Below are 26,972 nucleotides of genomic sequence, written 5' to 3'. Positions count from 1 at the left end.
CCCATGACCAGTCATTCTCTTTGGCTATAGTAAGTCTCTCAGAGGTTTGGTTGTATCTGAAAACTGTGGGAGGGACTTACCCACATATGTGGCCATTGCCTAAGAAGGTCCTGGTATCCTGTAGTCGGGTTTCATCATGTTCTGCTCTGTCCCTTCCGCACACGAGCACATCGTCCGCATGGACTATGACGCCACTCAGCCCATCCAACAGCTGGGACATGGGTCTTTGGAAATGCTCAGGACCGGAAGCGATTCCAAATGGCAAAACATGAAAACAGTACCGGCCAATCGGTGTTATAACCGTTGTGAGTGTCCTACTCTGTGATGACAGCGGTATCTGCCAGAAACCTGAGCGGGCATGAAGACTTGTGAGGCATCCAACTGAGCCAGTGACTGCTCCACTGATGGTATGATGTGTCTCTCTCTGCAGAGTGCCTCATTCAATTTAGTCATGTCCACACAGATCCTTATGTCCCCATTGGCTTTTGGGACCACCACCATCCCTGCACACCAGTCTGTGGGACTCTCTATTTTAGACACCGCCCCAATGTCTTCCATCCTCCCCAACTCTTCCTTTACTCTGGCCAATAAAGGGATTGGCACCCGGCGGGGGGTGGTAAGGGCATAGGAGGGCATCCTCTTTCAGGCGGATTTTGTAGTCACCTTCTATCCTTCCTAGACCAGAAAACACTTTTGGGAATTTATTTTTGAAAACCTCACCTGGGTCCTCCAGTTTGCTCACTCTCTCAATGAGTTGCAATGCTTCCAATTGCTGGTAGCCCCAGCAACGGTCTGGCTAGAGACTCAATGACGAAGACAGGCTGGATGGCACTTTTGTCTTTACTCTCCAGTTTAATCGCCAAGTGCCCTACCACTGGTAAAATCGTATTACTGTGCCAGTATAGTTTTTTGTTTGTAGAGAGCAAAAACCTCGCATGTCATACATAGGTACGAGACCTTGGTGGTATCCGTACCTATGTAGGACATGCGAGGTTTAGTTTAGTAAGCAGGCTGGAGCTAGAACCTCGTTGTCGTGCGTCCTTATTTTAAATAATACTACATGGTGTCAGAAGTGGCTTTAAAATTCACATAAACGTGAAGAACGTCCCAAGTAAATCATACATTCAGGTTGTTTCAAAGCAGGGAGGGCACAGTGTTGGAGATAAAACAGCGCATATCATTATTTTGCTAGCTAACGAGCAAGGACTGTCGCAAGAGGAAGAAGCTGGCGGGATTTCAGGGTTTTGCGACTCCAAGTTCAACGGGCTCTGGCGCAAACACAAACACGGACAGGCCAGTGGCTTGTGCTGACAGATTTCGCATTAGTCCCCGGAGAATTTTGCTTGTATGGACATTCAAAACTGGCCGAAATGGATCAGGCGCTTTGAAAGGTACAGGGTAGTATCAGACTTAAACGTGAAAAATGAGGCATTTTCAAGTTAATACACTGATCTAGTCTATGGGTGATGAAGCCGAGGATATATTAAATGCTTCAACGTTGACCGAGGAAGAGAAACTTAACTACAGTGCCGTTAAAGACTGTTTTGAAACGCATTTTGTAGGGAGACGCAACATTATATTTGAGAGAGCTAGGTTTAATATGCGCAAACAGGAGCAGGGTGAAACCACCGACAGTTTTATCACAGCTGTTCACAAACTAGCAGAACATTGTCAGTTTGGCGCGCTCAGGGAAGAGCTGATCCGAGATCGGATTATAGTGGGAATAAGAAATATATCACTTTCTGAAAAGTCACAGTTGGATTCCCAGTTTACCTTGTCCAAAGCTGTAAACCAGGTTAGGCAGAGTGAGACAGTAAAAAGCCAGTAGATGATTCTGCGCGACAGCAGCTCCTTGCAGGGACATCCTACTACAGCTTGAACCCTAGGTTATGCTGTGACCCTAGGTTATGCCAGGACCCTAGGTTATACTTGAACCCTAGGTTATGCTAGGACCCTAGGTTATGCCAGGACCCTAGGTTATACTAGGACCCTAGGTTATGCCAGGACCCTAGGTTATACTAGGACCCTAGGTTATACTAGGACCCTAGGTTAAACTAGGACCCGTGGTTATGCTAGGACCCTAAACCTTCTTACTCAAAAATCAACTCCAACAACACATTGCTGTCACCATTTTTATTAACTGTAGTTGGGGTTCAGCAATAAATTCAAATGGACAACATATCTAAACATCCACAGTTAATACCAAAACTCCAGGGCTAAAATGTAAACTCAACTTGAACGGGGAGCCGAGCAGAATCATTTCAGTTTGAGACAGAAAAAAAATATGATTTGTTAGACATACAAGATATTAGCCTGGGTAGCAGTCTAGTTGTGCTTACATTCCACACAGTATCCAGTTTTCTAATTCTAATATGCCAAACATGGCATGGAGAGTGGAATTTTAGCACAAAACAGGTCTGGATGTCAGGCTAACAGGTCTGGATGTCAGGCTAACAGGTCTGGATGTCAGGCTAACAGGTCTGGATGTCAGGCTAACAGGATACCCACATTTGTCATTTAAAATGAACTGGTCATGGTTGGTAAGATTGCTGACAAGTCTTTTAAAACCAGAGATCAAGAAGACACCTGATCCAATGCCTTCCGATGGCCCCTAATGAGAGGAAGTCGGCGATACAAAGTTGTATTTACAGCTGTTTGTCTCTGGTAACTTCAGTCCCCTGGTCCCAAATCCCTCCCTAGAACTGCCAACATGGTGAGGGCCAAAGGGACAGGGTGGGTAAGTATTAGGGATGGACTGATTGTATGGTACGTAGCGATTCCCGACAGAGACGGGCTGGATTTGTGTCTCCTGATGTTTCTTCATACTGCTCAACTGGGCCAAGGCTTTATCTTACAGTGTGATTATGGCTGTGTGTCTCCTGATGTTTCTTCAGACTGGTCAACTGGGCGAAGGCTTTATCACACATGCGGCACTGGAACGGTTTCTCTCCTGTGTGGGTACGCCGGTGGTTTTTCAGGACGTTACCGTCAGCAAACCTCCTCCCGCAGTCAGGGCATTGGTACGGTTTCTCTCCAGTGTGGATTCGCATGTGGCTATTGCAGTGGCCCTTCCTTGTGAATCTCTTGTCACAGTAAGTACAGCAGTAAGGTTTCTCACCCGCATGAATCCGGAGATGAAGTTTTAGACTACCTGCCAGAGAGAAACTCTTCCCACACTGAGGGCAAAGGTAAGGCCTCTCTCCAGTGTGTTTCCTCTGATGAACAAGTAAGTTACCTTTATTGGAAAAGGTCTTGTCGCACTGGGAGCAGTGGACCCGGCTAGGGTGGGTCCGTACATGATCCTTTAGAAGAGCCTTGGTAGAGAACACCTCCCCGCAGTGGGGGCATGGAAGAGGGTCTTGGTGCCTGTGGATGGGACCCAGTGTCTCCCCCTTGTGGTTCTCCTGGTGATGCCGTTGTAACGTTTTTGTATGACGGAACTTCATCCCGCACACCAGGCAGTGGTAGGGTTTCTCTTCTGTGTGAGTTCTGATGTGTTTCTTTAAATTTCCACGATCACTGTAACTGTTTCCACACTGAGGGCAGGAGTACGGTTTCTCCTCAGAATGAATTCTCAGGTGTCTTTTAAGACTAGCAGCCACAGGGAATCCCCTTCCACATTCCAAGCACACATGTGGATTCTTCAGAGGATCACTTGGCGGGTGCCTTGTTTTTATGTGCGATTCCAGCCTTCCTGCAGTTATGAAGCTCTTCTTACATTGACCACAGCGGTGAGGGTGATCTGTGTGAAAAACCTCTCGGTGATATTCAAGGCTTTGTTTTCCAATGAATTGCTTCCCACAATCAGAGCAGAGGTAAGGTTTCACTTTGGGGTTCCCTGTGTGTTGTTTAACAGCATGGGACCTCATGTGTTTCTTTAAGTTTCCAGAATCATTGTAGTCTTTCCCACAACGAGGACAAACAAACGGCTTCTCCCCAGTATGAGTTCTCTGGTGTCTCTTAAGATTGCCGGCCTGCGTGAATCTCTTTCCACATTCAGAGCACATGTAAGGTTTCTCTCCAGACAGACACAGTAAATGTGTTTTCAGATTCGTAGCTGTGACAAAATTCTTCCCACAGTGATCACAGATGTGGGAGCCAGGCCTGTCTCCTGAGAGGGTTTTGTGTTGTTCAGCATTAGACCAGCTGTGGGGTTTCTCTCCCGTCTGTGTTGTCTTGTGTATTATATGGCTACTCTGCCTTGGTGTCTTCCTGCAGTCGTCGAGCCGTACAGACACCCTCTTCAGACCACACAATACTGCCCTGCTGGGAGAGGCACGACCCGGAGACTCTGGGAGAGGGGAGGGGGGTGGTGGAGGCTTGTCCTGAAATCATTAAAATAGAGAATCAGGGTGAGAAACACTCTCGTACTTGTCAAGGAATTGTGAAGTCTCAAAATGTAGCCTAGTGATTAAGAGCATTGGACCAATAACCGAAAGGTTGCTGGTTTGAATCCTCAAGCCGACAAAGTGAAAAATCTGTCAAAGTGCCCTTAAGCAAGGCACTTAACCCAAATTGCTCATGTTAGGGCGGCGCACAATTGGCCCAGCGCCGTCCGGGTTAGGGTTTGGCCGGGGTTAGGCCGTCACTGCAAATAAGAATTTGCTCTTAACTGACTTGCCTAGTTAAATGAAATGTAAGTCTCTCTGGATAAGAGTGTCTGCTAAGTGACTAAAATGTTTATTTTTAATTTTTAAAAGGTGATCTCAAAGGTCATTCCTTGATTCCCATCATCTTTGATTACTTGGTTCGTCTTAAAATACATTGGAGGATAAAAGTCCCAAGAGGAGGAACCTCAGATATTCTCCTTCAATGCATTTATAGGAGGTCAAGGAATCAAGGGGAAGATTGTTGACAAACAAAACACTTTCTGACTGGGAAATACTCACGTAACTGTGGCTCTCTGGAGCTGACTCCGCCTCCAGTCCATTGCTAAGCAACCCAGCTCCTCCCTCTTCATTCCAATCTTCATCGCAGTCTACAGCATCATCATCACATTGGCTGGGATGCAAGGGTTCCGCTGTCAGTCCGTTGCTAGGCAACCAATCCCTGTCCCCCTTGTTGTGTTCTTCATTCCGGTCTACGTCATCTGATTGGCCGGGACTCATGAGTGCACTGCTACCCTCCTCCTGTGTCCTCCTGATGTCCTCTTTCAGTTGGACTAACCAAGACATTCCCTGCTCCTCTGATTTCATTGACTCCGTATTGTCCCACATTTCCTCCATGACTTTACGCCTTAATAAGCGATGATTCATCCCTTTAATTTCAGAGCCATCCATTCCACACCGTTCACACAGGTAGCGTAAATTGTCCTCAGTTAAATTCCATAAACTCTTTTCAATTTCATCCATCAATGTTTCCTTCTCTGAACTGAGTGGATTCATATTGTTCTGCTCGTGTGGCAACAACGACAATGCAGTCAATGGCAGGACTTTAGAGAACCTGTAAAAAAAGATGTATACATCAAAACACTCATCTGAGAACCTGTCAAAATATTTAAAAAACACTCATCTGATGTCCTCATTACTGATCCAAAACACTCATCTGTAAAACCACTCATCTGTATGTCCTCATTAGCTGATATTTAAACCATATAACCAGCCGTTTTGAGATCAGCCTGGAACGTGGCCATTGCTCTGTTAGCATGAGTTAGCTGGCTAGCTAGTTACTTAGCTATTCTATTCATGTTGTTTAGGGGACCCAAATCAATCCCAACATTGGAGCAAATCAGTCGGGACGTAACTAGCAAGCATAATAAACCCAATAGCTGTTATAGTGTGGACTGTAAGATTGGGTTTATTTTACAGTCCACGCTACAACAACTACAGCTAGATAGCTAGCGGTGTACAAGGCAGCTAACGTTAGCGGAGCTAGCTAGATCAGCGTGGGCTAACTTAGCTATAGCTATCCATGTGGACCTAGCTAGCTTACGACTACATGGTTCTGGCTATGCCTATCGACAAAGCGAATATAATTTCGTTATATACGCATACGAAATACCTGATTACTCTAAATATGTTTTATTATATCGTCTGTGACTTTCCTTCCGATGTGTTCTGATGTATACCTTTTGACCTCGGGGAGCATGTCGATGGCGTCATTTCCGGTATGGTAATAAGAAATCCTTCTAAATAAAAGCCCCTATTTCAAGACTTGACATTTCTTCAAACCTTCACACCCACTCCACTCCATCCCTTCTCTCTCTTCCGGTGAATGATAGGATAAGTTGTGCCATACAGTAGAAGCTATTTCCTCATTAAATGACAGAACCATGTTATCAACAATCACCTGTTTATTAGGTGGACATGATATAGACAACACAAGGCATCATGTACCTAGGACCAGGGGTGAAATTCAATTTGTTACCGGTATGAGCCCTACCATGTTTTTTTTTTTTTTACTTGTCTATTCATAAAATGACATATAGATGCATAGATTACACATAGTGAAAACATGTTTTTAGAAATGTGTTCAAATTTATTGAAAATTAAAATACTGAAATATTTTGTTTACATTAGTATTCATACCCCTGTGTCAATACTTTGTAGCAGCACCTTTCTGGGTAAGTCTCTAAGAGCGTTCCACACCTGGATTGTGCAACATTTGCCCATTATTCTTTTCAAAATTCTTCAAAATCTGTCAAATTGGTTTTTGATGATTGCAAGACAACCATTTTCAGGTCTTGCCATAGATTTTCATATATACGTTTAAGTCAAAACTATAACTCAGCCACTCAGGAACATTCCCTGTCTTCTTGGTAAGCAACTACAGTGTAGGTTTGGCCTTGTGTTTTAGGTTATTGTCTTGCTGAAAGGTGTATTCATCTCTCAGTGTCTGGTGAAAAGCAGACTGAACCAGGTTTTCCTCTAGGATTTTGCCTGTGCTTGGCTCCATTCTAAAACTCCAGTCCTTATCGATTACAAGCATACCCATAACATGATGCAGCCACCACTGTGCTTGAAAATATGGAGAGTGGTACTCATTAATGTGTTGTATTGGATTTCCCCCAAACATAACAGTTTGTATTCAGGACCAAAGGTTCATACAGTGCCCTCCACTAATATTGACACCCTTGGTAAATATGAGCAAAACGGGCTGTGAAAAACATTTATTTGCTGTTTATCCTCTTGGTCTTTCATTCCAACATTCACAAAAATCTAACCTTTAATTGAAGTAAAATGATTGGAGAAAAAAAGTGAAATAAATTAATTACACTGTTCAAAAAAAATAAAGGGAACACTTAAACAACACAATGTAACTCCAAGTCAATCACACTTCTGTGAAATCAAACTGTCCACTTAGGAAGCAACACTGATTGACAATACATTTCACATGCTGTTGTGCAAATGGAATAGACAACAGGTGGAAATTCTAGGCAATTAGCAAGACACCCCCAATAAAGGAGTGTTTCCGCAGGTGGTGACCACAGACCACTTCTCAGTTCCTATGCTTCCTGGCTGATGTTTTGGTCACTTTTGAATGCTGGCGGTGCTTTCACTCTAGTGGTAGCATGAGACGGAGTCTACAACCCACACAAGTGGCTCAGGTAGTGCAGCTCATCCAGGATGACACATCAATGCGAGCTGTGGCAAGAAGGTTTGCTGTGTCTGTCAGCGTAGTGTCCAGAGCATGGAGGCGCTACCAGGAGACAGGCCAGTACATCAGGAGACGTGGAGGAGGTCGTAGGAGGGCAACAAACCAGCAGCAGGACCGCTACCTCCGCCTTTGTGCAAGGAGGAGCAGGAGGAGCACTGCCAGAGCCCTGCAAAATGACCTCCAGCAGGCCACAAATGTACATGTGTCTGCTCAAACTGTCAGAAACAGACTCCATGAGGGTGGTATGAGGGCCCGACGTCCACAGGTGGGGTTGTGCTTACAGCCCAACACCATGCAGGATGTTTGGCATTTGCCAGAGAACACCAAGATTGGCAAATTCGCCACTGGCGCCCTGTGCTCTTCACAGATGAAAGCAGGTTCACACTAAGCACATGTGACAGACGTGACAGTCTGGAGACGCCGTGGAGAACGTTCTGCTGCCTGCAACATCCTCCACATTCAACTATGTAAAAATAAAAGTATTTAATAAGAATATTTCATTCATTCAGATCTAGGATGTGTTATTTTAGTGTTCCCTTAATTTTGTAAAGCAGTGTTTATATTTTTCTCGAAAATATGTTTGCCACAATTATTGGCACCCCTAGAAATTCTTATGAGTAAAATCTAACTGACGTATATTCCCATTCATATGCTACATTTAAGATAACCTGGGTGATCAATTATTGGCACCCCTAGAAATTCTTATGAGTAAAATCTAACTGACGTATATTCCCATTCATATGCTACATTTAAGATAACCTGGGTGATCAATTATTGGCACCCCTAGAAATTCTTATGAGTAAAATCTAACTGACGTATATTCCCATTCATATGCTACATTTAAGATAACCTGGGTGATCAATTATTGGCACCCCTAGAAATTCTTATGAGTAAAATCTAACTGAGATTCATATGCTACATTTAAGATAACCTGGGTGATCAATTATTGGCACCCCTAGAAATTCTTATGAGTAAAATCTAACTGACGTATATTCCCATTCATATGCTACATTTAAGATAACCTGGGTGATCAATTATTGGCACCCCTAGAAATTCTTATGAGTAAAATCTAACTGACGTATATTCCCATTCATATGCTACATTTAAGATAACCTGGGTGATCAATTATTGGCACCCCTAGAAATTCTTATGAGTAAAATCTAACTGGTATATTCCCATTCATATGCTACATTTAAGATAACCTGGGTGATCAATTATGGCACCCCTAGAAATTCTTATGAGTAAAATCTAACTGACGTATATTCCCATTCATATGCTACATTTAAGATAACCTGGGTGATCAATTATTGGCACCCCTAGAAATTCTTATGAGTAAAATCTAACTGACGTATATTCCCATTCATATGCTACATTTAAGATAACCTGGGTGATCAATTATTGGCACCCCTAGAAATTCTTATGAGTAAAATCTAACTGACGTATATTCCCATTCATATGCTACATTTAAGATAACCTGGGTGATCAATTATTGGCACCCCTAGAAATTCTTATGAGTAATATCTAACTGACATATATTCCCATTCATATGCTACATTTAAGATAACCTGGGTGATTAGGAACACTTAAGAAGTAAGCTTCCTGTTTCACTGGGGTATAAATATGAGGTGACACAGAGGCCAAGTTCTCATAGTCAACCATCACCATGGGAAAGACCTGAGAATACAGTAATGATGTGCGACAAAAAGGTTGTCGAGCTGCACAAATCAGGAAATGGCTATCAGAAAATAGCTCAACGGTTGAAAATGCCCATTTCCACTATCAGGGCGATAATTAAGAAGTTTAAAGCAACTGAAAATGTTAACAAATCGGCCTGGAAGAGGACGTGTTTCTATATTGACCCCACGCACCGTGAGGAGGATGGTTCGCTTGGCCCAAAAATGTCCAAGGATCACAGCTGAAGAAATGTAGATGTGAGTTGGGTCTTGGGGTCAGAAAGTGAGTTGGGTCTTGGGGTCCAAAACTACGATCCGACGCCACCTAACTGTACATAACCACAAGATGTTTGGGAGGGTTGCCATGAAACCACAAACAACAAACAGCTGTCATCAAACAACAAACTCAAGCGCCTACAGTTGGCCAAACGTTACTGGAACTTTCAGTGGGACTGGGTTCTATGGTTCTATACCAGGTTCTAGAGCTTTTTGGAAACAATCACCAGAGGTGGGCTTGGCGTAGACAGAAAGATTTCCATGCAGAAAGTACCTTATCCCCACTGTGAAGTCTGGTGGTGGCTCTTTGATGTTCTGGGATTGTTTTTCTTCCAAAGGCCCAGGACTAATTGTTAGGATACATGGTATCATGGACTCCCTCATGTACCAGCAGATATTAAATCAAAACCTGACTGCCTCTGCTAGGAAGCTTAAACTGGGCCGTGGTTGGATCTTCCAGCAGGACAGTGATCCAAAGCACAACTCAAAATCAATACAAAAATGGTTCACTGACCACATAATCAAGGTTTTGCCATCCAAGTCCCCTGACTCAAACCCCATAGAAAACCAGTGGGATGAGTTAAAGAGGAGAGTCCACGAGTGTGGACCTGGGAATCTGAAGGATCTGGAGAGATTCTGTATGGAGGAATGGTCTCAGATCCCTTGCCATGTGTTCTCTGTTGCCTGTTGCACAAAGTATTGAATGAAGGGGTGCCAATAATTGTGTCGCATATATTTGAGAAAATATTTGTTTTATGATTAGAATTTATTTTTTCTTTCAATGATTTTTTCTTTAATTAAAGGTTCGATTTTTGTGAATATTTTGAATAAAAGAGCAAGAGGATAAACAATAAACTTTTTTTTTTTCACAACCCGTTTTTCTCATATCTACCAAGGGTGCCAATATTAGTGGAGGGCACTGGAGCTTTTCCAAATGTTTCCCATCCTCAGTTTTCTCCTATCACAAAGCTGTCGTCAAGGCAAAGGGTGGCTTCTTTGAAGAATCTAAAAATCTATTTAGATTTGTTTTACACTTTTTGGTTACTACATGATTCCATTTGTGTTATTTCATAGTTTTGATGTCTTCACTATTTTTCTACAATGTAGAAAATAGTACAAATAAAGAAAAACCCCTTGAATGATTAGGTGTTCTAAAACTTTTGACTGGTACTGTATGTACACCATATACACACTACACTCCCACACAAAACCCTCACACATTCACAAACACAACATAGGCACGCTGCTGTTCCTTAATTTACTCGTATGCAGCCAGCAGCCACCCTGCATACCACTGCTGGCTTGCTTCTGAAGCTAAGCAGGGTTGGTCCTGGTCAGTTCCTGGATGGGAGACCAGATGCTGCTGGAAGTGGTGTTGGAGGGCCAGTATGAGGCACTCTTTCCTCTGGTCTAAACAATATCCCAGGGCAGTGATTGGGGACACTGCCCTGTGTAGGGTGATGTCTTTTGGATGGGATGTTAAACGGGTGTCCTGACTCTCTGAGGTCATTAAAGATCCTATGGCAATTATTGCAAGAGTAAGGGGTGTTAACCCCAGTGTCCTGGGTAAATTCCCAATCTGGTCCTCAAACCATCACGGTCACCAAATAATCCCCAGTTTACAATTGGCTTCATTCATCCCCCTCCTCTCCCCTGTAACTATTCCCCAGGTCGTTGCTGCAAATGAGAATGTGTTCTCAGTCAACTTACCTGGTAAAACAACAGATCAATAAATAAAATAGTATCTATCCTGATGCTTAGTCACTTCACCCTGTCACTTCACCCTGCCTTCATGTACCATATTGTACCTCTGCACATTGATCTGGTACTCCCTGTATATTGATCGGGTACTCCCTGTATATAGCTCCACATTGATCTAGTACTGCCTGTATAAACTGTAGCTTATCTATTATTCCTTGTTACTATTTAAAAAATTTTTATTTTTTACTCTGCATTGTTGGGAAAGGTTTGTAATTAATCATTTCACTGTCAAGTTGTATTCGGCACAAGTGATAAATAAAATTAGATTTTCACAAAATAATTCCAGCATCCAAACAGCCACAATTTGAAGAATATAAAGAGTTACTCAGTTGTGGTCATTAGGCCCAGGACACCTGTCGCCTGAATTGATGCATCCACTGTTGTACGTGCCGCGTTGGCAACATTTTAGTGTTCTCGCGGAATTACAATGCAATTTTGAGGGTTTTACTGCCAGTTTTCAAGTCAAATCAGTCATTTTCATGCAGCTGACATGCGGTATTGATAAATAATGGTGTAATTTTCTCTAGTTTTCTTGGCATTTCTTAGAAATGATTGTGATTGGTTCACATTTTACCGGTACGGTGTACCCCCAACTATGTATTTTCCAGGTCGCACACCGGCTAACTTTGACCCCTGCCTAGGACCCTTATTTATGCATAAAACTAAATACTCAAAGAACTAGAAAAATAATTACCCCAACAACATATCATTGTCACCATTTTATTTCCACCAGTTGAGGTTCGGACATGAATTTTAAACACTTTTTAAAATGAACAACATATCCAAATATCAACTGTGAATACAGAAAACTCTGGAGATTAAATATGAACTTTGAGCAAAATAATTATTTTGAGACAGATGGACCAAAATACCATTCTATTCCAAGCTCTATATATATACAGCATATCAATCCTCAATGACTGCAAACCTCAATAAAACCATAACAAATGAAAAGAAGTCCTTCAATTCATTTCCATCTAGTTATCTACAAGGGATTGGACAGGTTTAAGCTTACCATTCACTGAGTGCATGAGTAGGTTGGGTTTTGGGACAGACTGAGTCTAGGATCCTGTCCCAATACGTTAGAAATGCATCCTTCCTATCTGGGACCTAGTAACAGATGGGTTACCAGGTAACAGATGGGTTACCAGGTAACAGATGGGTTACCAGGTAACAGATGGGTTACCAGGTAACAGATGGGTTACCAGGTAACAGATGGGTTACCAGGTAACAGATGGGTTACCAGGTAACAGGACACCGGACAACTTGGTACGGTGTAAACCAGGTTACCATTGAATCTGTGATGGGTAGGGATAAGGGACATGCTGATTGGGTGGTAGGTAGGGATTAGGGAGTCTTGGGACAGAGACAGGCAGAGTTTGCCTGTGTGTCTCCTGATGTTTCTTCAGACTGCTCAACTGGGCGAAGGCTTTATCACACAAGCGGCACTGGAACGGTTTCTCTCCTGTGTGGGTCCGCCGGTGGTTTTTCAGGACATTCCCGTCAGCGAAACACCTCCCGCAGTCAGGGCATTGGTACGGCTTCTCTCCAGTGTGGATTCGCAGATGAAGATTGCAGTGACTCTTACTTGTGAATCTCTTGTCACAGTAAGTACAGCAGTAAGGTTTCTCACCCGCATGAATCCGGAGATGAAGTTTTAAACTCCCTGCCAGAGAAAAACTCTTCCCACACTGAGGGCAAAGGTAAGGCCTCTCTCCAGTGTGTATCCGCTGATGAACCAGTAAGTTACTTTTAGTGGAGAAGGTCTTGTCGCATCGGGAGCAGTGAACCCGGCTAGAGTGGGTCCGTAGATGATCCTTCAGAAGAGCCTTGGATGAGAACTCCTCCCCGCAGTGGGGGCATGGAAGAGGGTCTTGGTGCCTGTGGATGGGACCCAGTGTCTCCCCCTTGTGGTTCTCCTGGTGATGCCGTTGTAACGTTTTTGTATGACGAAACTTCATCCCGCACACCAAGCAGTGGTAGGGTTTTTCCTCTGTGTGAGTTCTGATGTGTTTCTTTAAATTTCCACGATCATTGTAACTGTTTCCACACTGAGGGCAGGAGTACGGTTTCTCCCCAGTATGGATTCTCAGGTGTCTTTTAAGACTGGCAGCCACAGGGAATCCCCTTCCACATTCAGAGCACACATGTGGGTTCTTCAGAGGATCACTTGGCGGGTGTCGTGTTTTTATGTGCGATTCCAGCCTTCCTGCAGTTATGAAGCTCTTCTTACATTGACCACAGCGGTGAGGGTGATCTGTGTGAAAAACCTCCCGGTGATGTTCAAGGCTTTGTTTTCCAATGAACTGTTTCCCACATTCAGAGCAGAGGTAAGGTTTCACTGTGTGTTGTTTACCCATGTGACTTTTGATGTGTTTCTGTAAGTTTCCAGAATCACTGCAAGCCTTCCCACAATGATGGCAGACGTACGGTTTCTCCCCAGTATGAGTTCTCAGGTGTCTCTTAAGACTTCCAGCCTGATGGAAGCCCTTTCCACATTCAGAGCACACATGAGCTTTCTCTGCAGTCAAGTTCTCTCTCCTTCTCTGCAGGGACTGTATGTGTAGTTTTAGACTTCTTGCTGTGGTAAAATTCTTACCACAGTGATCACAGATATGAGAGCCATCTCCGGAGTGGGCTTGTTTGTATTCTTTAGCATTACGAACGCTCTTCTGATAGGCAAGTCTCTTCACAATGACCTCCTCTCCTGGGTGAGTTTTTCTGATGTGTCTCTTTAAGTTTCCAGAATCAGTACAAGCCTTCCCACAACGAGGACAGCCGTACGGTTTCTCCCCCGTATGAGTTCTCAGGTGTCTCTTAAGACAGCCGGCCTGCGTGAATCTCTTTCCGCATTCAGAGCAGACGTGTGGTTTCTCTCCAGACAGACAAGGTAAATGTGTTTTCAGATTGGTAGCAGTGCCAAAATTCTTCCCACAGTGATCACAGATATAGGAGCCAGGCCTGTCTCCTGAGAGGGTTTTGTGTTGTTCAGCATTAGACCAGCTGTGGGGTTTCTCTCCCGTCTGTGTTGCCTTGTGTATTATATGGCTACTCTGCCCCGGTGTCTTCCTGCAGTCGACCAGCCGCACAGACACCCTCTTCAGACCGCACAATAAGGCGCTACCGGGAGAGGCACCGGGGACCGCTACCGGGGACTCTGGGAGGGCAAAGGGGGGCGGGGGAGGTTTGTCCTAGAAAATCATAAAAAATAGAGATGGAATGAATCAGGGCGGGAAACACTCTCCAGCCAGTCGAGTCATTATTGCAGAGAAAATCAACCATCTTTCCTTGATTCCTCTCATCTGTCGATTCCTCGGCATCCTTCTTAAAATATACTGGAGGATAAAGAGAAATAACCTAGAACCTTCTCCAATGCATTTACAGGAGGTGGTCCAGGAATCAACGATGAGAGGATTCAAGGAAAACTGAAACACACTTCAAGCAGAGGTCGCATTAACGCCGTTCTTCACGCATAAAAGGAAAGATAAAAACGCAGAAAAAAATATCTTGTTTTGCATTGTTTTTTTGTTGTTGTAACTCCAAATCATGAATTTAAAAAACGGACACATTTTTTTGTGCTTCAAGTTGCACTTCTACCTTCGGATGAAATATCTTCGCTCTCTTCTTGACCAATTACATTCCAGCACTCTGACTGCTGTTTGCTTCAGTTCACTTACAATGCTTAAAGATGAACTTCAAAGCAAAAACATCAGGAAATGTATCTGGCTCCATTCTTTCTATGATGAACATTATAAATATGTTGGTCGTGCATCGTTTTGGTAAAATATACCTTGTTTTTTTTTTAGTGTAAGCTCATTTACTTGCGTGGCTGCTAGCCAAATAGCTTCAGTTGGCATCTGATGAAATGCATGTGAATTAAATGTCTGTCTATTGATCACTCTATTGAAGAAAGAACACTTAACTTTCAATATAAAAAGCAGGGGAAATGGTTTACAACACTTTATGGTCTGTGTTTTAAAAGAATGCTGATTTCTAAAAGCTAATGTTTAACAGGAATTTAAGTACTCACCTCTCTCACTCTCTGCTCTGGTGTGTGTCTCTCTGGAGACAACTCCACCTCCAGCCCATCACTAGCCATCCAATCCGTGTCCTCCTCGTCCCAGTCTACAGCGTCATCGGATTGGCTGGGACTCACGGGCTCCGCCTTCAGTCCGTTGCTAGGCAACCAATCCCTGTCCTTAACGTTGCAGTCTGCAGCATCATCGTCGTCGTCGTCATCAGCACCATCGTCATCGGATTGGCCGGGACTCATGGGTACAACGCTACCATTCTCCTGTATCCCTTTGAGGTCCTCTTTCAGTTGGAGTGACCAAGATGTCCCCTGCTCCTCCGATTTAATTGAATCCGTATTGTCCTGCATTTCCTCCACATTCTCTGTAGGGATGCTCCTCTGAGTGGCGAAACTCTCCACAACCATCTCCTCTACTGGGTGAGTTCTTCTCGTGTGTTTCCTCAAGTTTCCACAGTCACTGTAGTCCTTTCCACACTGGGGGCAGACGTACGGTTTCTCCCCAGTATGAGTTCTCAGGTGTCTCTTAAGACTGGCGGCCACAGGGAATGCCCTACCGCATTTAGAGCACACGTGTGGGTTCTTCCGAGGATCACTTGGCGGGTGTCGTGTTTTTATGTGTGATTCCAGCCTTCCTGCAGTTATGAAGCTCTTCTTACATTGACCACAGCGGTGAGGGTGGTCTGTGTGAAACACTAGCCGGTGATGTTTAAGACTTGATTTTCCAATGAACTGCTTCCCACAATCCGAGCAGTGGTGAGGTTTCACTGAGGGATTCACTGTGTGTTGTTTAACAGTGTGCGATCTGATGTGCCTCTTTAATTTACTCTGGTCTGGTGTGTTGCTAAGCAACCCAGCTCCTCCCTCTTCATTCCATTCTTCATCGCAGTCGACAGCATCATCATCATCATCACATTGGCTGGGATGCAAGGGCTCTGCTGTCAGTCCGTTGCTCGACAACCAATCCCTGCCCCCCTTGTGGTGTTCTTCATTGCGGTCTACATCATCTGATTGGCTGGGACTCATGAGTGCACTGCTACCCTCCTCCTGTGTCCTCCTGATGTCCTCTTTCAGTTGGACTAACCAAGACATTCCCTGCTCCTCTGATTTCATTGAATCCGTATTGTCCCACATTTCCTCCATGACTTTACGCCTTAATAAGCGATGATTCATCCCTTTAATTTCAGATCCATCTTTGCCATGACGTTCACACAGGTAGCGTAAATTGTCCTCAGTTAAATTCCATAAACTCTTTTCGATTTCATCCATCAACCCTTCCTTCTCTGAACTCATTTTGTCTCAGCAGAGTTAGAATGTTAAAAAAAAAAATTTTTTAAATAAAAATAACAACTTGCTATTGAATGGAGCTGTCACTAGTGTGAGGTGTGTCTCTCTCCTGTGTATTCACAGGTCTCCTATATCTCCTGCCAAACTGGGAGCCTCGGGAAGTGCTGCATTATGAGTCTCTGTCAAAGACAAGTTATTTCAGGGTCCGATCTTCTTCCTGTCACCAGAACTGTGGAATCCCTTGTGAGGTCACCTGTGGAATCCCTTGTGAGGTCACCTGTGGAATCCCTTGTGAGGTCACCTGTGGAATCCCTTGTGAGGTCATCTGTGGAATCGCTTGTGAGGTCACCTGTGGAATCCCTTGTGAGGTCATCTGTGGAATCCCTTGTGAGGTCACCTGTGGAATCCCTTGTGAGGTCACCTGTGGAATCCCTCACCTGTGGAATCCCTTGGAGGTCACCTGTGGATTCCCTTGTGAGGTCACCTGTGTAAATAGGACCTATGGTGTAAAACAAAAACATTTTATACAGGCGTGCATTATGTATAGTGACATTCTATATTTGTCAAGTCCGTGAAATGTTGACTTTTAATTTACTGTCACTATTTCATTTGAACTTAATAGAACAATATAATAAAACAAATATTAATGACAATAAAAATATTTTTGTAAGATATACATGAAATGTCAAGGTTCCCACGACGAGGGCTTGTATTTTGAAGCTAACTAACGTTAACTAGTGTAACACGAACATTAGGTACAACAGTAACTCATTGATTATATGTACAGTCACTCAGCCTTTATTTACCAAATAGAAAACTATCGTCGTTTTACTCCTTCGTCGACTCTGTTTGAGCAGAGCTTCAAATTAGTTCGCAGGAGCTATTAGCTAGACAACAGTACCAAGCTAAACATGTATCTGTCTGATGATGAAACGTCACCTAGCTAACAGTTATGTAACCGTAACGACTAGCTAACTACACCGTTTGGACAAAGCCAATACCTAATGTTTTAATGACCTGATTTATTTAAACATTTCCCCATTCTCCTCACCGTTAACGCAATCAAAGAATGGCCATATCCAAACTATGTGGAATGGCGTCCAGTGACGGCATCAACTTCCGGGTTAGCTGCTGCCCCGGAAGTAGTTCTAGGCGGTTCTGTCAACATTGGCTAGCCTGCTTAGATAAACCTTACTCAAAAGCATTGTAGCTATATTTATTTACAAATATATCTTCACTATAATTGGCGTAGATTATTTCCATCCCGTGATAACGTAGATATGGAACTATTAAACCAGCCAGACGTGAAGTTACAAACGACAAGTTAAGCTAACATTATTAGCTAGCTAAGTACCGTTAGCTAGCTCAGTATGCTATGCTAACTTAGCCTGCTATCTATTTTTGCAAAACAGCTGTGATTTCTCTTTGCAAAGCAACATTTGAACTGATTGCTTGCTACAGCCAGAGAACCACATTTTCTCGGCTATTTTTTTGTTGTCGCTTCGGCTCACACAATGTATGAGGTGAGAAGTGAGCTTAAGCTAGCTAATTGCCCTGAAACTAAAGCATGTTTTGCTTGAGCCCAAAGCCATATATACAGCAGGTATAGATATAGCTGGTTAGCTAGTTATGTAAATACATAGCTCTGCTTTAGTAAACTCCATTGTCAATGTCTTGTTCAAGGTTAGCTTGTCATTTGTAGAAGTTGATATACATTTGTCAAGTAGTAAGGACTATTTTATCAAGTCAGTTCGTTATTAAGACCAAAACCAATGACATGACATCTTCTAGGCCTATCTCTGACTGTACTTTTTAAAATCAGGATTTTGATGAACCCCAGGCAAACCTACTGGTTCCTGACTGTGTCCATGGTGACCAGAGAACCAGCGGCCCAGAGATGGTTCCTAGGAGCCTTGACTACTTCAGTGACTTTCTAAGATTGAGAGGTAAGTCGGGTTGAGAGATTTCCGTTAACTTTAGTAGGTGGAGGATGAGGCAGACTGAATGTTGAAACGATCTGACTGTGTTGTTTAGGTACGGTTTTAACAAAACAGTGCAACACTTACACAAGCTGGGATGTACTCACCAGGAGCCTAATGGCCGAAACAGGGAAAGAGACTATAAGAAACACTTGTTTTAGTTTGTTTCAGTGTACACAAATGAATACACCCCTTTGGTTTCCACTCGAGCAATCCTGATCAGACTCTTCCTATATCCCCACAGGAGAGACAGGAGAGAGTTCCAGCCGTCACTCTGACAGTGAGGGGACAAGTTCAACCTCAGGGGAACCTGAACAACAGGAGGACAATCACACAGACAAGAACACACACAGCTGCAGAGAGTGTGGAGAGGAGTTCCCTACCCAGCATTATCTAAGAAAACATCGTAACACAACACACACAGGAGAGAAGAAGACCAGTCCCAAGCCCAGGAAGAGCTACAGCTGCCTGGACTGTGGGAAGGAGTTCCCATGTCCGTCTAAACTACAACGACACCTTCTGACTCACACAGGAGAGAGGCCCTGCTTCTGTTCTGACTGTGGGAAGAGTTTCACTCGGGAGGAACATCTGAAGACACACCAGCGGTTCCACTGTTCTAATGGGGAGGGCAGTCCCTCTATATCGGGAGATCCTGAACAGGCAAAGAACTGCTGCCTGGAATGTGGAAGAGAGTTCTCTAGCGCTTACAAACTACGCAGACACCTGCTGACACACACGGGAGAAAAACCTCACTCTTGCTCCGTGTGTGGGAAGAGTTATACTTATCTACACACCTTGAAATCACATGAGCTGAAACACACCGGGGAGAAGTCTTACAAATGTTCCGTGTGTGAGAAGAGCTTCAACCAAAAGGGAAATTTGAACCAACACATGCTAGTGCACACTGGTGAGAAACCTTTCTCCTGCTCTGTCTGTGGCAAGTGCTTCACCCAGAAAGCCAACCTGACTGCCCACCAGCTCTCCCACACAGGAGAGAAGCCTTTCTCCTGTTCCGTCTGTAGGAAGGGCTTCACTCAGAAAGCATATCTTAAACAACACCAGAAACTGCACACTGGAGAGAAGCCGTACGCCTGCTCCGAGTGTGACAAGAGGTTCACCTTCTGTACATCCTTGAAAAGACACCAGCTGCAACACACAGGAGAGAAACCGGACTCGCTAAGTTGTAAAGAAATACACCAGCAATCGCACTGCAAAAAGTCGAGGAGAGTCTCTCTGCATCAGCAGCAGAACCTGAACAACACCAGGAGAATCACAAAACTAAGACGTCGTCTCACTGCTGCTCAGAATGTGGGAAACATTTTAAAAATTCATCGTCTCTACAGACCCACATGAGAATCCACACGGGAAAGAAGCCATACCCCTGCCCCGACTGTGGGAAGAATTTTGCTACAAAAGGAAGTTTGAATTTGCACCAGAGGTCACACACAACAGAAGCAGAGAAACCCGTCCACTGTGAGAAGGAGAACACATCACAGGGGCAGCAGATGGTATCTGATAACTTACAGGACCTCTGTCAAACACTGGGGCTGAAGGCTAAAGTCGAAGAGGAGGAGGAAGAGGAGAAGGAAGAGGAGGAGGAGGATGGAGAAGGGCCGACGGATAATGCAGAGGAAGTTGGAGGGCTGATTAATTCTGATGGAGAAGAAGTTGACTGGGGTTCTGTTCAACATAGTAAGTGGAGGCAGAACTCTGTTCTTTAGTTGACTGGGGTTCTGTTCAACATAGTAAGTGGAGGTAGAACTCTGTTCTTTAGTTGACTGGGGTTCTGTTCAACATAGTAAGTGGAGGTAGAACAGCTGACTGTTCTCCAGTTACACAGTAATCTGTCTGACTCATTATCGAACCCGGTGGTTTTAAGGAACTCAGTCCGGCTTTAAACGTACTCTTGAAAGTTGTAATAGTAGAATGCACAGGTCATTCCATACCATAGAGACTATTTATAACTGGTCTGAAATGTCCTGGTCAACTGGCCCATGTCAGCTAACGTTTTTTTAGCTCATAGATTTTGATGCCATGTTTGAGTCACTCAGATATCACATGAATAGACATTAGACATGACTTCAAAACAGCAACATGTTCCCTGCTCATTAGACATGACTTCAAAACAGCAACATGTTCCCTGCTCATTAGACATGACTTCAAAACAGCAACATGTTCCCTGCTCATTAGACATGACTTCAAAACAGCAACATGTTCCCTGCTCATTAGACATGACTTCAAAACAGCAACATGTTCCCTGCTCATTAGACATGACTTCAAAACAGCAACATGTCCCCTGCTCATTAGACATGACTTCTATACAGCAACATGTTCCCTGCTCCCTGATGACAAAATGTGTAGAACTGCAGGAACTTTAAACCTGGAACATCCTCTCCACCAACCAGAGGCGTGTGAACGGTGTGGCATGAACAGTGCTGGTGCCCATAGAAATAGACCTGTATCTGATGCTGTCTGGACAGTAGTAGTGTGGCATGAACAGTGCTGGTGCCCATAGAAATAGACCTGTATCTGATGCTGTCTGGACAGTAGTAGTGTGGCATGAACAGTGCTGGTGCCCATAGAAATAGACCTGTATCTGATGCTGTCTGGACAGTAGTAGTGTGGCATGAACAGTGCTGGTGCCCATAGAAATAGACCTGTATCTGATGCTGTCTGGACAGTAGTAGTGTGGCATGAACAGTGCTGGTGCCCATAGAAATAGACCTGTATCTGATGCTGTCTGGACAGTAGTAGTGTGGCATGAACAGTGCTGGTGCCCATAGAAATAGACATGGCGTGGGGGGCTGAGTCTAACAGAGACCCTGGTCTAACCCATAATACCAACCTATCTCTACAGGAGAGGGTCCTGGTAGTCTCATTATAACCCATACTACCAACCTATCTCTACTGGAGTCCTGGTAGTCTCATTATAACCCATAATACCAACCTCTCTCTACAGGAGTCCTGGTAGTCTCATTATAACCCATAATACCAACCTCTCTCTACAGGAGTCCTGGTAGTCTCATTATAACCCATAACACCAACCTATCTCTACTGGAGTCCTGGTAGTCTCATTATAACCCATAATACCAACCTCTCTCTACAGGAGTCCTGGTAGTCTCATTATAACCCATAATACCAACCTCTCTACAGGAGTCCTGGTAGTCTCATTATAACCCATAATACCAACCTATCTCTACAGGAGTCCTGGTAGTCTCATTATAACCCATAATACCAACCTCTCTCTACAGGAGTCCTGGTAGTCTCATTATAACCCATAATACCAACCTATCTCTACAGCAGAGAGTCCTGGTAGTCTCATTATAACCCATAATACCAACCTCTCTCTACAGGAGAGAGTCCTGGTAGTCTCATTATAACCTATAATACCAACCTCTCTCTACAGGAGAGAGTCCTGGTAGTCTCATTATAACCTATAATACCAACCTATCTCTACAGGAGTCCTGGTAGTCTCATTATAACCCATAATACCAACCTCTCTCTACAGGAGAGAGTCCTGGTAGTCTCATTATAACCTATAATACCAACCTCTCTCTACAGGAGTCCTGGTAGTCTCATTATAACCCATAATACCAACCTCTCTCTACAGGAGTCCTGGTAGTCTCATTATAACCCATAATACCAACCTCTCTCTACAGGAGAGAGTCCTGGTAGTCTCATTATAACCCATAATACCAACCTATCTCTACAGGAGTCCTGGTAGTCTCATTATAACCCATAATACCAACCTATCTCTACAGGAGACCTGGTAGTCTCATTATAACCCATAATACCAACCTCTCTCTACAGGTGAGAGTCCTGGTAGTCTCATTATAACCCATAATACCAACCTTTCTCTACAGGAGTCCAGGTAGTCTCATTATAACCTATAATACCAACCTCTCTCTATGGGAGTCCTGGTAGTCTCATTATAACCCATAATACCAACCCCTCTCTACATGAGTCCTGGTAGTCTCAGTATAACCCATAATACCAACCTCTCTCTACAGGAGAGAGTCCTGGTAGTCTCATTATAACCCATAATACCAACCTCTCTCTACAGGAGAGAGTCCTGGTAGTCTCATTATAACCCATAATACCAACCTCTCTCTACAGGAGTCCTGGTAGTCTCATTATAACCCATAATACCAACATATCTCTACAGGTGAGAGTCCTGGTAGTCTCATTATAACCTATAATACCAACCTCTCTCTACAGGTGGAGTCTTGGTAGTCTCATTATAACCCATAATACCAACCTCTCTCTACAGGTGAGAGTCCTGGGGCTCTGGTAGTCTCATTATAACCCATAATACCAACTCTCTCTACAGGTGCCTGGTAGTCTCATTATAACCCATAATACCAACCTCTCTCTACAGGTGAGAGTCCTGGTGATCTGGTAGTCTCATTATAACCCATAATACCAACCTCTCTCTACAGGAGAGAGTCCTGGTGGGAGGTAGTCTCATTATAACCCATAATACCAACCTCTCTCTACAGGTGAGTCCTGGTAGTCTCATTATAACCCATAATACCAACCTATCTCTACAGGAGGAGTCCTGTCCGTGGAAGAGGTAGTCTCATTATAACCCATAATACCAACCTCTCTCTACAGGTGAGAGTCCTCCTCTGGTAGTCTCATTATAACCCATAATACCAACCTCTCTCTACAGGTGAGAGTCTTGGTAGTCTCATTATAACCCATAATACCAACCTCTCTACAGGTCCTGGTAGTCTCAGTTATAACCCATAATACCAACCTCTCTCTACAGGTGAGAGATCTTGGTAGTCTCATTATAACCCATAATACCAACCTTGGTCTACAGGTTAGAGAGTCCTGTCACATGGTTCTGGTAGTCTCATTATAACCTATAATACCAACCTCTCTCTACATGGTTAGAGAGTCCTGGTCACATACATGGTTAGTAGATGTCATTATAACCCATAATACCAACCTTATCTCTCACAGGTTAGTCCTGGTAGTCTCATTATAACCCATAATACCAACCTTATCTCTACAGGTTAGAGTCTGGTCACATGGCTCTGGTAGTCTCATTATAACCCATAATACCAACCTCTCTCTACAGGTGAGAGTCCTGTCCGTGGTCTGGTAGTCTCATTATAACCCATAATACCAACCTTCTCTACAGGTGAGAGTTATGTCCGTGGTCTGGTAGTCTCATTATAACCCATAATACCAACCTCTCTTACAGGTGAGAGTCCTGGTACACTGGTTAGTCTCATTATAACCCATAATACCAACCTATTCTACAGGTGAGAGTCCTGTCCGTGGCTCTGGTAGTCTCATTATAACCCATAATACCAACCTCTGGTCTACAGGTGAGAGTCCTGTCCGTGGTCTCTGGTAGTGAAGGAGAAGTTATTGGTCAAACACCAACAAGGTGGGAGAGAATAATAACAAACATTTTAATAGGAGATATTGTTCATTATAAACATTATTATTATAGATTTCACTGTTCTATTGTTAGCTGATTTTTGTTCAACATGGTTTCCATGGTAACTTTACTAGAAACAGTCCCTGATTTCTTCTAGGATCCTGGGGCTCAATCGGTTAGCCGATGTTCTGGGCCCTGACCAAAGACATGAGGAGGACATCACTCAAAGACCTGGGATGAACATTCATATTGTAGAAGAGGAGGAGGAGGAAGAAGAAGAGGAGGAAGGAAGAAGAAGAGGAGGAAGAAGAAGAGTGGGAGGTGGAAGGGAAGAGATGTTGAAGATGAGGAGGAGGAAGGGTTAAGAGGATGTTGGTGATCTGTTCACATTCTGTAGTAGAACAAGCTTCCTGGGATCACATCATCTTGGTAAATCAAAGTCAAATCAGATGTTATTGGTCACATACACAGGGTTAGCAGATGTTATTGGTCACATACACATGGTTAGCTAATGTTATTGGTCACATGGTTAGCAGATGTTATTGGTCACATACACATGGTTAGCAGATGTTATTGGTCACATACACATGGTTAGCAGATGTTATTGGTCACATACACATGGTTATCAGATGTTATTGGTCACATACACATGGTTAGCTGATGTTATTGGTCACATGGTTAGCAGATGTTATTGGTCACATGGTTAGCAGATGTTATTGGTCACATACACATGGTTAGCAGATGTTATTGGTCACATACACATGGTTAACAGATGTTATTGGTCACATGGTTAGCAGATGTTATTGGTCACATACACATGGTTAGCTGATGTTATTGGTCACATGGTTAGCAGATGTTATTGGTCACATGGTTAGCAGATGTTATTGGTCACATGGTTAGCAGATGTTATTGGTCACATGGTTAGCAGATGTTATTGGTCACATGGTTAGCAGATGTTATTGGTCACATGGTTAGCTGATGTTATTGGTCACATACACATGGTTAGCAGATGTTATTGGTCACATGGTTAGCAGATGTTATTGGTCACATGGTTAGCAGATGTTATTGGTCACATGGTTAGCAGATGTTATTGGTCACATGGTTAGCAGATGTTATTGGTCACATGGTTAGCAGATGTTATTGGTCACATGGTTAGCAGATGTTATTGGTCACATGGTTAGCTGATGTTATTGGTCACATGGTTAGCTGATGTTATTGGTCACATGGTTAGCAGATGTTATTGGTCACATGGTTAGCAGATGTTATTGGTCACATGGTTAGCAGATGTTATTGGTCACATGGTTAGCTGATGTTATTGGTCACATGGTTAGCTGATGTTATTGGTCACATGGTTATCAGATGTTATTGGTCACATGGTTAGCTGATGTTATTGGTCACATACACATGGTTAGCAGATGTTATTGGTCACATGGTTAGCAGATGTTATTGGTCACATGGTTAGCAGATGTTATTGGTCACATACACATGGTTAGCTGATGTTATTGGTCACATGGTTAGCAGATGTTATTGGTCACATGGTTAGCAGATGTTATTGGTCACATACACATGGTGAACAGATGTTATTGGTCACATACACATGTTCAGCGAATGTTATTGCAGGTGATGTGAAATGCTTGTGTTTCTAGCTCCCAACAGTGCAGTAGTATATAACAAGTCATATCTAACAATACACACAATCTAAAGGAATGAAATTAAGAATATATATATATTTGGTGAGCAATGTCAGAGCGGCATAGACTAAGATACAGTAGGATAGAATACAGTATATACATATGAGATGAGTAATGCATAGACTAAGATACAGTAGTTTAGAATACAGTATATACATATGAGATGAGTAATGCATAGACTAAAGATACATGAAATTTGAATACAGTATATATATATGGATGAGTAATGTAACTAAGATACAGTAGGATAGAATACAGTATATACATATGAGATGAGTAATGCATAGACTAAGATACAGTAGAGTAGGATAGAATACAGTATATACATATGAGATGAGTAATGCATAGACTAAGATACCGTAGGATAGAATACAGTATATACATATGAGATGAGTAATGCATAGACTAAGATACAGTAGAGTAGGATAGAATACAGTATATACATATGAGATGAGTAATGCATAGACTAAGATACAGTAGAATAGAATACAGTATATACATATGAGATGAGTAATGCATAGACTAAGATACAGTAGAATAGAATACAGTAGAATAGGATACAGTATATACATATGAGATGAGTAATGCATAGACTAATACACAGTAGAATAGGATACAGTATATACATATGAGATGAGTAATGCATAGACTAATACACAGTAGAATAGGATACAGTATATACATATGAGATGAGTAATACATAGACTAAGATATAGAATAGAGTATATACAGTGCCTTGCGAAAGTATTCGGCCCCCTTGAACTTTGCGACCTTTTGCCACATTTCAGGCTTCAAACATAAAGATATAAAACTGTATTTTTTTGTGAAGAATCAACAACAAGTGGGACACAATCATGAAGTGGAACGACATTTATTGGATATTTCAAACTTTTTTAACATATCAAAAACTGAAAAATTGGGCGTGCAAAATTATTCAGCCCCCTTAAGTTAATACTTTGTAGCGCCACCTTTTGCTGCGATTACAGCTGTAAGTCGCTTGGGGTATGTCTCTATCAGTTTTGCACATCGAGAGACTGAAATCTTTTCCCATTCCTCCTTGCAAAACAGCTCGAGCTCAGTGAGGTTGGATGGAGAGCATTTGTGAACAGCAGTTTTCAGTTCTTTCCACAGATTCTCGATTGGATTCACGTCTGGACTTTGACTTGGCCATTCTAACACCTGGATATGTTTATTTTTGAACCATTCCATTGTAGATTTTGCTTTATGTTTTGGATCATTGTCTTGTTGGAAGACAAATCTCCGTCCCAGTCTCAGGTCTTTTGC

The 26,972-nt window shown here is 43.1% G+C and overlaps 3 protein-coding genes across 6 annotated transcripts; 1 reads left to right on the top strand and 2 right to left on the bottom strand.

Moving 5' to 3' along the window:
• Positions 1 to 2,118: 2,118 nt before the first annotated feature.
• Positions 2,119 to 6,145, bottom strand: LOC121845328 (gastrula zinc finger protein XlCGF26.1-like). 2 transcript variants are annotated; one of them, XM_042316470.1, is made up of 3 exons: positions 6,068 to 6,145; positions 4,890 to 5,442; positions 2,119 to 4,325 (listed from the first exon to the last, which is right to left on the bottom strand). In XM_042316470.1, the coding sequence occupies exons 1-3, from the start codon at positions 6,085 to 6,087 to the stop codon at positions 2,847 to 2,849; spliced, it is 2,052 nt and encodes a 683-aa protein (XP_042172404.1). In that variant the 5' UTR covers positions 6,088 to 6,145; the 3' UTR covers positions 2,119 to 2,846. The 2 variants fall into 2 exon arrangements, with proteins under 2 accessions (XP_042172404.1, XP_042172405.1); XM_042316471.1 differs by having other exon boundaries at positions 6,001 to 6,080.
• Positions 6,146 to 12,028: 5,883 nt separating this feature from the next.
• LOC121845327 (zinc finger protein 420-like) lies at positions 12,029 to 17,782 on the bottom strand. 2 transcript variants are annotated; one of them, XM_042316469.1, is made up of 4 exons: positions 17,675 to 17,782; positions 17,084 to 17,122; positions 15,337 to 17,044; positions 12,029 to 14,497 (listed from the first exon to the last, which is right to left on the bottom strand). In XM_042316469.1, the coding sequence occupies exons 3-4, from the start codon at positions 16,627 to 16,629 to the stop codon at positions 12,593 to 12,595; spliced, it is 3,198 nt and encodes a 1,065-aa protein (XP_042172403.1). In that variant the 5' UTR covers positions 16,630 to 17,044; positions 17,084 to 17,122; positions 17,675 to 17,782; the 3' UTR covers positions 12,029 to 12,592. The 2 variants fall into 2 exon arrangements, with proteins under 2 accessions (XP_042172403.1, XP_042172402.1); XM_042316468.1 differs by lacking the exon at positions 17,675 to 17,782 and adding an exon at positions 17,430 to 17,646.
• Positions 17,740 to 23,904, top strand: LOC112238772 (oocyte zinc finger protein XlCOF6.1). Of its 2 annotated transcripts, XR_006082517.1 has the most exons (4): positions 17,740 to 18,146; positions 18,446 to 18,569; positions 18,847 to 20,294; positions 23,876 to 23,904. XR_006082517.1 is itself a non-coding variant. In XM_024407310.2 (3 exons), exons 1-3 carry the CDS (start codon positions 18,138 to 18,140, stop codon positions 19,953 to 19,955), a joined length of 1,242 nt encoding a protein of 413 aa, XP_024263078.2. In that variant the 5' UTR covers positions 17,740 to 18,137; the 3' UTR covers positions 19,956 to 20,408. The 2 variants fall into 2 exon arrangements, 1 of the variants encoding a protein (XP_024263078.2); XM_024407310.2 differs by lacking the exon at positions 23,876 to 23,904 and having other exon boundaries at positions 18,847 to 20,408.
• The last annotated feature ends 3,068 nt before the right edge of the window (positions 23,905 to 26,972 follow it).

This window comes from Oncorhynchus tshawytscha, unplaced genomic scaffold (genome assembly GCF_018296145.1).
Source record: "Oncorhynchus tshawytscha isolate Ot180627B unplaced genomic scaffold, Otsh_v2.0 Un_contig_3519_pilon_pilon, whole genome shotgun sequence".
NCBI lineage: Eukaryota > Metazoa > Chordata > Actinopteri > Salmoniformes > Salmonidae > Oncorhynchus > Oncorhynchus tshawytscha.
Note: the sequence above shows the minus strand (reverse complement) of the source record. Positions and strands in the feature narration are given on the sequence as shown.